The 15,087-nt window shown below is 35.2% G+C and overlaps 1 protein-coding gene across 2 annotated transcripts in view; it reads left to right on the forward strand.

Moving 5' to 3' along the window:
• Window positions 1-15,087, forward strand: part of LOC111054753 (EF-hand domain-containing family member C2) — a 138,672-nt gene that overhangs the window by 101,232 nt on the left and 22,353 nt on the right. For both annotated transcript variants that reach the window (XM_039439535.1, XM_039439534.1), the window contains exons 7-8: window positions 11,094-11,283; window positions 12,620-12,762. In XM_039439535.1, the coding sequence (XP_039295469.1) occupies window positions 11,094-11,283; window positions 12,620-12,762 (333 nt within the window). The remainder of the gene's footprint in view (window positions 1-11,093; window positions 11,284-12,619; window positions 12,763-15,087) is intronic.

Below are 15,087 nucleotides of genomic sequence, written 5' to 3' on the forward strand. Positions count from 1 at the left end.
ACCGTCTTCAAGTTATTAATTACAGTAGTTGTTTATCTTGATTACTTTATATCTACATTAAATACCAGCAGTTTTCAAGTCCATAGTACAGTTGCTAGAGCTGATTACACACATAAAATTATTTGTATAAATAATATTAAACGAAAATCCCAATTCAATCACCCCCAAGGAATCTGCTACTGCAAAATATTGACAACAGGGTAAACAGCTAGATAGAAATTCGATGAGCGTTACTATACAAAAATTAATTGTCAGCCCGAGAATCGAACCCATTACCAGCTACTAATTTCCGGTCAGGAATGCTTACCCTTACACCAAACTCTGGATAGCAGCGCTCATTTTATACAAAGCCATTTTTTTTTATTTTCAACTGTAGAATTATTCGAAATTCATTAATCTACTTATTAATAATTCCATTTAAACATAATAAATTATTGAATCTCTGCATACAGTTATCGAATTTTTAAACCTTTGGTATACATGCTCAACTTTATTACAAGCACATTCTCTTAGTGCAAGTTTCATGTTTATGGTTAGTACAGTCGGCTAACCTGATCTGGGCGATTGCAAATTAGGTTTCACGGCTGCAATGTTGGCAATGAACTTGACTGTGTCAAGTTGGTCAACCTGATTGCATGCTAAATTCCGGAACTCTCCTGGCAACTTTGAAAAAATGTGGCGTTTTTTGTAATTGCCCCTTAGCGAGTTTTGTAACTGTGTTTGTAGTAGGATGAGGATTTTTTCAATAATTGGTATTTGGTATTGGAGAGGTGGAAAATAAGGTGGAGATTTTTAATAGAGTGATTATAATTGAGAATGCAAAAACAGAAATATGTAGAGGAAATAAGTTATAGTGAGGTCCACGATATAATGGCAGTATTTGATCAACATTGATGTTGCTATCCTTGTCTATCATCCTTGTATCATCTTTGTATCATCTTTGTATAGTGAGGTCCACGTTATAATGACAGTATTAACATTAGTGTTGCTATTTTGTCTATCATTCCACAAAGCAAAAGCGCTATCCTTCTCTTGAATGAACTATTACATCAGACATACTGGTATCAGCTATCCTCTAGCTGAATACTGTACTGGCAAGGCGAATCGGAACGATGTTCTCCTACCTTTCTCCACTGTCATTATAAGGTGGATCCCACTATGAAGAAAAATAAATTGACTGTAATAAATGATAATGAATAAATATGAAGAGATATTGATTGTAATAGAATTGAAATAAAACTAAGAGTTTATTCCAATACAATGATTGTGAAGAAGACAAAGACAGAAGCATGGAGGAAGAGAGAGAGAGGAGACTAAGGAAATGGGTGGAGAAAATTATATTGGAGATGAAGAAAAGTGGTTCTTCTAGCAGAATTTGACCAAAACTGAATGGAGATAGTAATTGAAGCAGAAGGAGGATGATCTTAATGAAAACAGGCAAGGAAGATGGAAGTAAAACAGTAAAAAAAATTGATTGATGGATGTAGGAAGAAGAATGATGGTTAGGAGAAAATAAAAGAGGTAGAAGGAGGATGATATGAATGAATATAGCCAAGGAAGAAGGAAGTGGAATGTGGAATAAGACATAATGATCTGAGATGGGAAAAAGAATGATGATGAAGGAGAATGAGAGGTACGAAGAAAAGATAAGGAGTAGGAGAATGAGTTAGAGGATTATAATTTTAATTTAATCATTTTATAAAAATATTTAATAATTGATAGAGCTTCGAGAGAAAGAGTTTGATGACACAGCAGGAATAATTATTGGAAGACAAGAGAAGGAGGTTTATAGAAAAAGAATAAGTTCGACAAACATATCGAGGAAGGATTGGCAGAGAAACTGGAATACAAGAGAAAGAGGTTTGAAGACAAAGGTGGAGTAAAAAGGAGAAGAGATGGTACATTGGAGATGAAAATGTGTTTGAGAGAGATACACACAGTACAGAATGAGCTAATAAATGAAGAAGTTGAATCTGAATCGGAAAGACAGCAAGAAAAATAGAGACTAAACTTAACTGAAATAATTATTTCTGAGACTAGAAAAATAATTCTAAGGTCTAGTAGAAGAACTGGAGGTAGTGAAGAATACTTAACATAGGATGAGGAAGTGGGAGAAGAAGAAATTGTGATAACAAGAATGAACAAGCAGTGAGAAGAGAGAGAAAGGATTATTATAAGGAATGAAGGAGAGAATATACAAAGAATACTAAGAATAGGATGAGGAAGTGTGGAGAAGAAGGAACAGAGATGAGAAGAAAGAACGAGAAGTAGGAGGGAAGATCAAAGAGGAGTATAAGGAATGAAGGAGAGAAACATAGAGGAAGAGTGAGAGAGAGTGATTAGAATTTGATGCAGATAGAAGAAGAGAGAGTGAAGAGAAACGGAAACCTGAGAGATATAATTAGAGCAATTATAGAGGTCCAGATGTACCTCAAAAACTGGATGTACTTGTTAATGATCTTGAAGAGTTAAACTTGACCATTTTAGGGGACACGCGTGTCCCCCTTTGCAATTTTCTGGTCAACTTGCAACTTTCCAGTCAACTAGCAGCTTTCTGGTAAATTTGCAACTTTCTGGTCAGCTTGCGTCTTAATTTTCAGCTTGCAACTTACTGGCCAGCTTGCAACTTTCTAGTTAACTTGCAGCTTTCTGGTCAACTTGCAGTGTTGTGGTCAACTTGCAGCGTTGTGGTCAACTTGCAACTTTCTGGTCAACTTGCAACGTTGTGGTCAACTTGCAACTTTCTGCCTGCAACGTTCCACATTCCTTATGCAAATTAACTTTCAATTACCTATTGAAGTGTCCACATTCCTTATGAAAATTAGCTTTCATTAACTGACCACACATGTGGCATCCCCACAAATATGTTGGCTAAAGTTGGAACTTGCTTTATTATATATTATGGAAATTTGCTTCCAATTACTATAATCCATAATAATTATCAAAGAATAATAATAATTGATGGGTTAACATGCGTGACCCCCTTTTGGGACGTTTGGTTAAAGCTGTAACTTACGTTTCACATTCTTGATATACTTTCGCTTTCAATTAATATCGATGCTTTCAGATTCAGATACATGTAAACTCTATAAAGTACCATAGAATAGTAATTAATCTGTTAGCATGTGTGACCCCTTTTGGGACATTATGTTAAAGTTGTAACTAACGTTTCAAATTCGTGTTACACATTCGCTTTCAATTAATTGTTTGTTTCAAATACATGTGAACTCTTTGAATTATGGTATTCATCTACTTGCACAAAATACAATCAATAAATTCACGTGAATGATGAACTTTTTATTCATTGAACAAAATTAGTGATGGGCTGGTTGATTTCACATAGAACATTAGTAAGATAGAAGGCTAGTGAATATTATCATAGAGAAACAATAGCTTGAGTAGATATCCCATGGTATAGGGCGTTTATGTCGCAACTTTTACTGTTATCTCAAGCCCATAGTCCACGTATTTCTTTCCTAAAAAGCTGTGTGACGCTGGTAGTCTCTCATATTGTGCCGTTCATACACTCTCACCCGACCAAAACAGTAAAAATCTACAATAATCGATAGTAATCGACTTGAGATAACAGTAAAAGTTGCGACATAAACGCCCTATACCATGGGATATCTACTCAAGCTATTGTTTCTCTATGATATTATTCACGCTTCAACTGTGATTGGAGCGTGACTGATGTTATTGGAGAAGACAATAGATTTATCTTAAAGTGACAGGCAACATTGAAACTTTCAATCTGATGTTATTGGAAAGGACAATCGACTCAACTATAGTGATATCCACGTTATAATGAAAGTATTTGATTAACATTGGTGTTGCTATCCTTGTCTATCATTCGACAGAGCAGGTAGCGTTATCCACTTCTAGCTCTGCAACGTTGCCAGTTGTTACGGATCGTTTTTCAATAATGTAGAAAAATTATTGATTGACAAAATATTTGGTCTAAAATTTATAATTCAATCGATATAAATATAGGCTATTTTCTTGATGAATAAAATATAATTCATTGATCATTTCAAACAAGAAAAACACTTATATTACGAACGATGTACTGGTATCATCTATCTCCCACAGCAGGCAGTGGCAAGGCTGAGAATCGGCAACACTGTTCTCCTATCTTTCTCCTCTGCCCTAAAATGCCTTCTCCTATAACGTGGACCACACTATAGTACAGATGAAAGAGATCTGTTCTATTTTGTTAAATTAATGGTTACGCCAAACGTCTGCTAAACAAGAAAGATTCTTCGAGTTATTGACCGAGCGAAGTGAGGTCTAAGATTCAAGTCGACGGTTTGGCATTTCTCTTAATATTTAAATGTTTGTATGTAATGTTTGTATTAAGGCGAAACGCGGTAATAGATTTTCATGAAATTTGACAGGTATGTTCCTTTTTGAATTGCGCGTCGACGTATATACAAGGTTTTTGGAAATTTTGCATTTCAAGGATAATAAAGGAAGGAAAAAGGAGCCTCCTTCATACGCCAATATTAGATTAAAAATCAGACTATAGAATTATTCATCATAAATCAGCTGTCGAGTGGATTATAAATTGCATGCAATGACGCATGCAATTCAATATCTCAATGTAACTTGGTAAAAAATTAGCAGCTATGTAGACTATAAATTGCATGCCTCATTGCATGCCTCATTGAATGCAATTTTTATGCACTATTGAATAGGATGCAAAGGACTTATAACAGCTTGTCTGGGCGCCTAGATGTTTTCTGGTTTTCTCGCTCTAAATTCCGGAAAGCGTTGTATGATAATTAAATCTTGTGTAAGCATGATCTGATCAAATAAATAGTTGGTGTATCAGTTGGTGCTATTTTGAACCATCCAATTTGCAGAATATGATAAAAGGAGACATATTTGGGGAAACCCGTTGTCTCCATTGTGAATAAATAAAGGAACTATTGACTGCATGCAATTAATAACTAAAATAACATAGCATTGTCTCTCGAACTTTCTCTGCTTTGAACTCGGGCTGTCCTGTTCCCAGTATGTCTTGAAGGAGATTAGCTTTTGATGTTAGCATTTTTGATACACCAACACCAACAGCCATTAGCCGTTTTCCCACCGTTATCTCGTTGACACGACATATAGACAGGATTTACTCTGATGAACAGTATAAGAAGAGGCTGTGGTTTATAACTGCGCGAGGTCTACTTTTCATAGAACTACTAGTTATAGAGTGTAGAATAGGCCAGGAGAATTTGAAACGTCGTAGAAGATTTGAATAATAGCATAGATAAACAATAGCGTAAGTAAGTCTCAATCGTGTAAGTCGTAAGTCTCATGCATGAGTCTCAATCCCATGGTATAGGGCATTGATGTCACAACTTTTACTGTTATCTCAAGCCGATTATTATCGATTACTGTCGGATTTTACTGTTTTGTTGGGGTGAGAGAGTATAAATGGCACAGTATGAGAGACTACGAGCGTCACACAGCTTCACGGGAAAGAACTACGTGGACTATCGGCTTGAGATAACAGTAAAAGTTGCGACATCAATGCCCTATACCATGGGATATCTACTTACGCTATTGTTTATCTATGCTATTATTCAAATCTTCTACGACGTTTCAAATTGAGATAAAAGTTGTGACATTAATGCCCTATACCATGGGATTGAGACTCATGCATGAGACTCATGCTTTTCTTTATCAATGATAATAGTAAGAAGAATATAGCAGAAATAAACATTCAAGAACTGTACTAAGAATATGCGTATAATCGTGCATCATAGGAATGTTAGACATTTATATACAGTGCCTACGCTAAAATTTTTTATTTCCAACTGATGTTTCCAAACCAGATTCACATAAAACTATATTGGCATACACTTCAAACTTACAGCATCCCGTATAAAAAGCATCAATGCTTCTCATTTAACTGATACTGACGGTTTCAGATGAATCTCACTGTATAGAACTGGTAGAGTTCCATTCGCGTTCTTGTACATTGAACTTGACAATTAGTTGCATGTAAAAGTAGTTACGTTGAAAAAATGCAGTCTCCAGCTTCGAATCAAGGTGGTCAGGCCTTTCAAACAGGAATTGATACGGTATTTAGCATAGCTTAGATTCATTTCAATATGACAGTATTGATGAATGGGGGGCAATTGTGTCGTTTATGAGGATTGCTGACTGTGAGTAGATCCCGTTATAGAAGTGGTTTGTTTATTTACATGCCATACTATAGTATGCATGCAGATAAATGCAGAAATTTACGAAATGTCATCAGTTTTATTTGTAGTTCTCTACGGAGAGTGAAGGATGTGATTCTATACTCTAAACTCTCTGTACTTACACGACCCGGTCGTGTGTTGATGGGAATGATATTATTTTATATACTTTTCAGAGAATCGACAATTATTTGTTGAAACACCGCCGATTTATGAAGTTACATCACAATAGTATAAATTATCGTAATTCCAATTGCGTTCAATCTTTATTCTCATCGAAATTTTTGAATACTTTGTAAAATTCGTTGAATAATTAGCAATACCGTCATTTAATGTAAATAAGTGTATATGACAGTAAATTTTGTAACATACATCAATAAAGAACTCTAATCTGATCTCCTCTACTCACTTTGTTTTGATTGCTTGATTGCTTCGGTATATTTTAATTCGTTGTTAGATGAATGTAGAATTTGTTGAACAATAATGAGGTATAGGAAATATATAGGGTTTTACTGAATGTGAGTTCACAGGTTAATTACATCATATTTATTTATCTTTTAAGCTCAATTTACACTGGACTGATGTGGCGGTGACGTGGCCCTGACTCTTCCATATAGACGTATGGTTCAATTCAGACAGAAGTGACTTGGCGAAATGCCGCTCCAATTTGCATTGGACCATCTCTGATTACTCTCTTATCTGATTGGTCGACAGCATGGTGTGTGATTCTGATCTGATTGGTCGACAGCATATGTATGATTCTGAATTCTGCCAATAGGTAACAGCATGTACTGGGTGGGCGGCTAAAATAGAGAAGTTATCGTCTTGAAAATGGGAGAGTTTTTTACATTCATTGAAAGTCTTCAATTTGAGAGAAGAATAGAATACAATATAATGACGAGTTAGGGCGAAGTTAGAAGGAGAGAGAAGCCTGCGTTTTATAGTTACCTGTTATCCTTATGAAGTTAGAAATGTGATTTAATGAATGGCTTCTCAGTTGTAAGAAGTATCTATGCGAATATGGATTGAAATTTTTTCACTCCATCATATCCATATTCAATAATAGCCGTCAGGCTCGCTTCGCTCGCCATATCCGTATAGCCAGGGCGCTCCGCCCCCTGGACCCCCGACTGGATCGTCCAAAAATGAGATCAGCGGGGTCGCTTTGCTCGCCTGCATGTAGACCTCAGCGGAACCTCTGTACCGAATTTGAACGTATTATGTCAATTTGATCTCGAAAAACACCTGTTACTATATCGGCGTATCTTTGGCGAACAAAATTCTTCCACCTCAGCTAAACCTGTGTACTAATTTTTTTTAAAATATATTTCCATCAATTGTTGAAAAAGGTGAGGAAACGCAGAAAAACTGAGAAAACGCTTATTTTGGCTAACTGATTAAATTGGTATTTAGGAGGTCCTGGATAAATGCATTTTAATCTTCAACTTGGTGCCAACCTAACAAAGCCAACTCAACTTAATGCCAACCTGACAAAATTTTTAATTTAGTTACCAGAACAACTGTTTCGAAGAGGTACTCTCTCTAGATTATAGTTCTATATTAACATATGGTATGAACATTTTTCAATTATAATTTTAAAATATTGGAATAAGAAGAATATACATGCTAAAAGAACTTTAAACCCTTAAAAACCACCCTTAGAGTTAAAATATCGCCAAATTTGAACGTTTTTGGTCCGGTAGATTTTTGGTTCTGCGAGTGAGTGAGTGAGTGAGTGAGTAAGTCAGTCAGTCAGTCAGTCAGTGAATGCCATTTCGCTTTTATATTTATATAGATGTGGAGCGACTCCACATTATTTTGAGATCATTGAAGAGGAAACTCTTTATTTTCTTGAAACATTTCAAATCATTAACTCATCTCTCATCATCAGCCATGTCACCAAGCAAAAGATACCTCAAGAACCAATTAGCAAATCAAATAATATTGCAATTAGGTCATTAATCATTGTTCAATTGCTGGTAAATTTGATAGATTTATGTGTAGCCAGACAATAGAGTTTTGTTTGGTAAACAAGGGGTACAAGTGATACTTCTCATCACTATTTAGCTGATAATTGAGAAAGGAGAGCAATTTGAGACATGAAACTGTACGTTTGATTTGGTAAAAGTATACTGAATAGTTATAGGAATAGGTGAATATCATTTCCATATTCATTTGATGAGTGAAGAATTAATTAATGTAAGTAAACTTTAGGCTCAATTTTCTCGAAACTAACAATATTTCACTTGGACCCCTTGCATTATAACCCCTTCACTTCATAAGTTTTTTTCCAATTTTGAGTATATATTCATAGAATACAAAATATGATATTTCCTCCATAAATAGGATGCATATCTTGTTCCAACAAAAAATGTGTGTATTATAGTCTGCAGTCTACAGTAGAGTCTATAGGCTATAGTATATAGTCTGCTTTATACTGATATAAAGCCTGTATTATGAGGATCAATCAACGCAAAACAATAATCTATGTATAACCGGTACTTCTTAATTACTAACTACAGTCTCTTCAACTGTCAAACTTGATCTCCGCTAGATTTGACTCATGATTGGAGTTTAATTGATCTATTTGACGGGCTCAAATGATCTCGAAGTCTTGTTTTGAAAATAAGAGATGTGTATGAATCATCTACTATTATTAACTTGACTGTAACACTGTGAAATGATTACTTAATGATAATTTAGATGGCTGGATCAAGATTATTTTATTGTAAGGAAATCAAATTTGAAGACTTGGATTTGAGTTGAAATAAGTGAGGCCGTTAGTTGCTTCCTGGAAAGCTTTAAATATTCCTTGTATTAAAAAAATGTTCTAGTATTTACAGTTTTCTTGAATTGATTTCAAATGGTTTCTAATGAAAAATGGATGAATAAATAGAGCAGATTCTTTCTTAAGGTGCGTACAGATATACGCGAATATTGCCGCGAACATGGGCAATAAATCACTTTTAATTAGCTGATTATATCTGTATTTTTACAGAAACGGTAAGATACAGATATAAAAAGCTTGGCATCAGCTGATTAAAAGTGAATTGCTCATGTTCGCAGCGCGTAAATCTGTACGCACCTTTAGAAGCACAAGATCTAGCACGGTCTGTGTTTAAAAGGGGTGGATCTGGAGAATTATTGATTGTCTAGCAGAAAGGGATAGGAATAGTACTAGTTTTGAAAATCTTCTAAATATACAAAGGATTCTAGAAAGAGCTTGTATGCATCTACAAAGAACATGATATATGAATTTCGCCTTGATGAAAAGTGGAATATATGTAATGACTTTTGAAAAGCTTAGAACATCTTCACGTTATTGATCCTTTGTCGATTGATATAATAAGTAAATTATCACAATTATAGGGAGAGAAAAACAAGGTAACCTTGTGCTATTCCTCTCCCAAATTTAGATAAGGTTACACATAGTCCGAAATAGTCTTGTATAGTTGTTCACTTCACAAAATTTTCATTCCTTGATTATTTTCACTTCTGATTGATATAATAAGTTGCGTACAGATATACGTGCCGCGAACATGAGCAATTCACTTTCAATCAGCTTATTATATCTGTATTTTTACAGAGACGGTAAGATACAGATATAAAAAGTTTGGCATCAGCTGATTGAAAGTGAATTGCTCATGTTCGCGGCGCGTATATCTGTACGCACCTTTAGTTTTAGAGTATCGGGTACCGAGCTTCGCTCTGGAATACAAAAGCATGAAAAATTTATTACGTAAGAAGAAATTATAATAACATTCATACAGAAATGTTCTATCTAATCATAGTAAATTGAGATTAATTCCCAGAGGAATGCAAAAATTTCCCTCACAAAGGCCCAGTTGCACAAAAGCCGGTTAAATTTTAATCCTGATTAACTTCACGTGAAGCAAATCAGAGAAGATCATTTCAAAAAGATGGATCTACTGGAATTAATCAGGATTGAAAATAACCCGGCTTTTTTGCAACAGGTACTAAGTATCTGATTGAATGATTACAAAAGTTCAATAGCTGAGTCATAATTTTGACACAGTCCCACACACATGAACTTGCTCACTCACTTCCATCACCAACAGACGACGAAATAATTATTATCAGCTGTTTTTCCAAGGATGAATGATAATTATCCTTTTAATGTCCTTCAGCGAGTTTTTCCTGGGATGAGGCCTAGTGCAATCGAATCAAACTTACTATATTCTGAATTTCGTGAAAACAGTTGAGAGCCGTTTTCGAAATCTGGTGAAATACAAACATACAAACATCTAAAGATTTTAAACATCCAAACATCTGAACATATAAACAGAAGTCGCTCGTTTAATAGTATAGGATAACAGCCTTCAATTTACCAATAGTATTTCAATTCACTGATTTGTCGCTCTTCATCTTTGACTTTTATTAGAACTGATAAGATATCTGAGTGAAATATTCAAGCACTGATCTGAAGTGGATTGATAAATTGAGATTCAGTTGTTTTTGGATGTTCTTTCCACTTTATAATATATAAAGGGTTTCTCAAATATATGCTGTTTCTTTAGGTTACTATACGCTATACGTCGGTTCTGTTGGCTATATTTTGTCTACATCTCTCAAAAGACGTATTTCAACTATCATGCTACGCTACGTCGGTATGAAATATAGCCTAAACTTCAATTATTATGATGAGCATTACATTAGCATCTGGATAAATGTAATACTTTATTTCTTTACATCTGTAAAGTCCAAATTCTTTCTTTCTTTGGATAAATGTAATACCTCATTTCTCTACATCTGTAAAGTCCAAATTCTTTGTTTCTTTGGATAAATGTAATACCTCATTTCTTTACATCTGTGAAGTCCAAATTCCTTCATGAATATTAGATCGATTAATTTTATTTTCTATCTTTGTTTCAGATGACTTCACACCTGTGCAGAGACCTCTGACCGACTCCGAGCTAGCCGAGAGAGAGAATAGATTGAGAGAGCCAACTGCTCTGCCACCCTACAATGGGTTCGGAACCCACGAAGATTCGGCCATCAACTGTCGAACCGTCTTTCCGTTTCCACCCATCAAAAACTATAAACAATTCTATGAGAAGGACAAGTGAGTTGGTATAAGAATATCTGTATATTGTTCAATAACTCAAATGAGTGTTCCGTTGCTATTCGAGATTATTAATATTGATCATCATTCTTGGGATTGGTTGATTGAGAACTTTATTCATGTAGATTACAATATATGCTGGCTTATACAATTATATACAATAGCTTACAATACAGCAAAATTATAGATGAATTTACATAATTTAGACCAATGGTCGTCAAACTTATGAGCCTGTCAGCTAGAATAGAATTTATAAATTTTCTAGTGAGCTACCAAGAAATATTAGACTTGAGAAATCACGGTACACAAAATTAAATTTTCACACTTTTATTGCCTATAAAGATACATTTCTAGTGTTGAAATCTACTCATCTCTTAGCAAGAAGTATAACAAAAGTTGAAATGTACATTTCAATGAGAGCAGTGGAGCTCTTCTTGGTCATCAAGTACTTTCTTGATGTTTGGAGTGTAGATTGAAGTCCAAATGCTCATTGGTCATACTGTTCCGATATCGATTTTTTACGAATTTCATACTTGAAAAAGATGCTTCACACAAATAAGTAGAGCTGAACATAGCTTTCAACCTCAATGCAACTTGAATAATATTTGGATATTTTTCTTTGGGGGCTTGAGGCCAAATATTTCCAGTTGTAGAAAGTGATCTGAGAGACAGATCATTTTGAAAATCCACAAATTCCATTTCAACTGGATCCTGATCGCCACCAAAATGTTTTACAACACAAGCTGCAAAATCTTCTGCATTGATCTCTGCAAAAGAGAGTTGATGAATTGTTCGATATGCTTTTGAAATCTTGAAATCGTGATCAAACTGTTGTCTCAAGTCTGGAAGAATTGCAACGCATTCTTGGTTATTGCTGCGGTGCTGTTGAGGATTTTTCTCGTCATTGATTTTCTTCAGACTGGGAAAGTGTTTATAATTATTCAAACTGGATGACATTCTTTTGCACGAGCATTTCTGTGAGCTACCAAAAACTACCCCACGAGCTACCGGTAGCTCGCAATCGACTGTTTGGCGACCACTGATATGGACTAAGAAAATTACTATTAAACTGTATATGATATGGAATAAGCAATTTGAAATAGCTATAGATAATATTGTTATGCATCTACATAAATTGGCGGAGCTTTGAACATATCAATGTCCATTCTTTGGAAAGAATAATCAAAATATCCTTTTCCCACTAACTCCCTACCAACGAAGGGATGGATGTAGGAGAAGGAGAAGTATTTTTTTTATAGGTCAGGAGTTGGTATTTTCCTCAGAATATCAATCGAACATTTGAATCATGCTAAATTATTGATGTTTTGTGTTTTAGAGTTGGCTACGACAGTCATGTGCTGCGTTTTTCGGCCCGCCTCATATCCAACAAACCAGACGACTCTATCAGATCGTTCATACTCAGCTTCTATTTATCTGATGACACTATATCTGTGTTTGAAGTCGCTTGCGAGAATTCAGGTAATTATCACCAAGTAAATTGTCATGTACATAATAATCTGAACCTTGAATTTTACTACCTATTTTTAGAAGAAAAAAATCAATTTGGTACATAGGTAGTACAGAAAAATGCAAATCAAAGCACTTCTATGATAATCATTTTTATTTTTACATAACATGTTTCGAGCTCTCAAGTAATAGATGTTCTTGTATAAATGAGTTATTGGTCAGTCTGAGACTTAAGCGATTTATAGTTTGTAAGGGACTAGAAGTATTCCAAAGTCGCATCAATTTTCACCACAGCAAAATTCTGCTTCTAAAGATTTTATAGTTTTAACTAGCCGTCAGGCTCTCGCTTCGCTCGCCATATCCGTCTTCGCTCTACGATCCGAGATCAGCGGGCTCACTTCGCTCGCCTGCATTTTTCATTTGAGCATGTTTCATTCCATCAGAAAGTCAAATTACTGAGAAAATGCAGAAAATCTGAGAAAAACACTGATTATGGGTGTATCTTTGATGAAATATTAAAGTCACCTCATCACAAAATTTTTAGACCCTAGTTAAACCCCTGTACCAAATTTGAACATTTTATATCTATTACTTGATGAAAGAACTGAGAAAACGCAAAAAAACGCTAATTTTGGGCGTATCTTTGGCGTTATTCCAAATTCCTTCTAACACAACATTATTACACCCTAGCTGAGCTTCTGTACTAAATTTGAACATTTTCTGTTCATTTGTTCTCGATAAAGCTGAGAAACGCTAAAAAACGCTGGAAAAACGCAGATTTTTGGCGTATCTTTGGAAAATTTTCCAAATCCGTTCTTAGTACGCCTTTATAGGGCCAACTGAACACACCTACCAAATTTGAACGTTTTTGGTCCGGTAGATTTCTAGTTCTGCGAGTGAGTGAGTGAGTGAGTGAGTGAGTCAGTCAGTCAGTGAGTGAGTGCCATTCCACGTTTTATATATATAGATTTCATAATATAAGTGGTAGTCATCTGAACAAGGAAGTGGACATTGGTACATTATAGTGTATGATCTGTCTGCCTGTTGTCTTCCTTTCTGTTTCAATTTTGCCTACTGTAAAACATGGTTTTGTTTCATATTCCATAATAATTTTGTGTATTCAAATTGGGCTCATTGCTAGCGAACAAGTTTCGCTCATACCAGTAATGCCATTTTGAGAACAAGAGTGGCGAGCTCTTACTGATAATGTTGGTGTATTCAAACGTTTTCTGTTTGTGGGTTTGTTTCTGCGTTTGTGAGTTTGTATGCTCAACAGATACTCTGGATTGCTTTCATCAATCAACTACAAATTTTCAACATAAATATATTATTTGATCCTTGATAGGAAAAGATAATATTATTATAGATAAATATATTTATTTATAGATAAATATTATTTATACAGGTTGAGTTTGTGAGCCAACGGAATCGACTCACTCCTTCATCCATTTTGAGGATGTAACAGATCTACATTGAAATTGCATTAAGAACAAAGTAGTTGTTGTAATCTATCATCACAAATCAGATGTCAGCTGGAATCTAAATTGAATTCAATTAGTAACTCAATGCGGTTTGAACCAATGTATACATTCTAAATTCCTTGTTCTTCACATTACTTGTACAATACATTCAATTTCTATTGTACCATAGCCACCTCTAATACAAGGCCTTGGCCTACGATATTGCAACGTCGCAGTGTAGGCCTAGAATACATGATTGGTGGAAAATATTTAAAAAAATACCAGCTGATCTTTTTCACCAATCATATATTCTAGGCCTACACTGCGACGTTGCAATATCGTAGGCCAGGGCCTTGTATTAGAGGTGGCCATGATTGTACAGTCCTTGGTTTAATCCAATGTATTCTAGGTACATTGGTTTGATCTATAATATTGATCTCTTGACTTCTCACTGCTTCCAATAGAAAAGCTGTGAGAATATGGGCTGGAATTAGAGGAAACATTCTCCAGTGGTTCCATTCTTACCTGAGTGGAAGAAAGCAATGTGTTACAGTGCAAGGAGTAAAAAGTAATACTTTGACTTTGTTGAATTGTGGTGTTCCCCAAGGATCTGTACTGGGCCCGGTTCTATTTCTGGTTTATATTAATGACTTGTTCAACCATAAATTCAAGGGATGTGTTACATCATTTGCTGATGACACAGCCCTGGTTTATGTTGCTAAGGATTCTCATATTTCGTGCAATATGATGCAGAGAGATCTAAATGATCTTAGCTTGTGGTTTGGAATGAACAGGTTGGCTCTGAATTCGAACAAAACTAAGTATATGTGCTTTTCCTTGTCTACCTCGGTTGACCTCCCTACCCCGCTCAGGTATC

This window comes from Nilaparvata lugens, chromosome 13, assembly GCF_014356525.2.
Source record: "Nilaparvata lugens isolate BPH chromosome 13, ASM1435652v1, whole genome shotgun sequence".
Classification (NCBI taxonomy): Eukaryota; Metazoa; Arthropoda; class Insecta; order Hemiptera; family Delphacidae; genus Nilaparvata; species Nilaparvata lugens.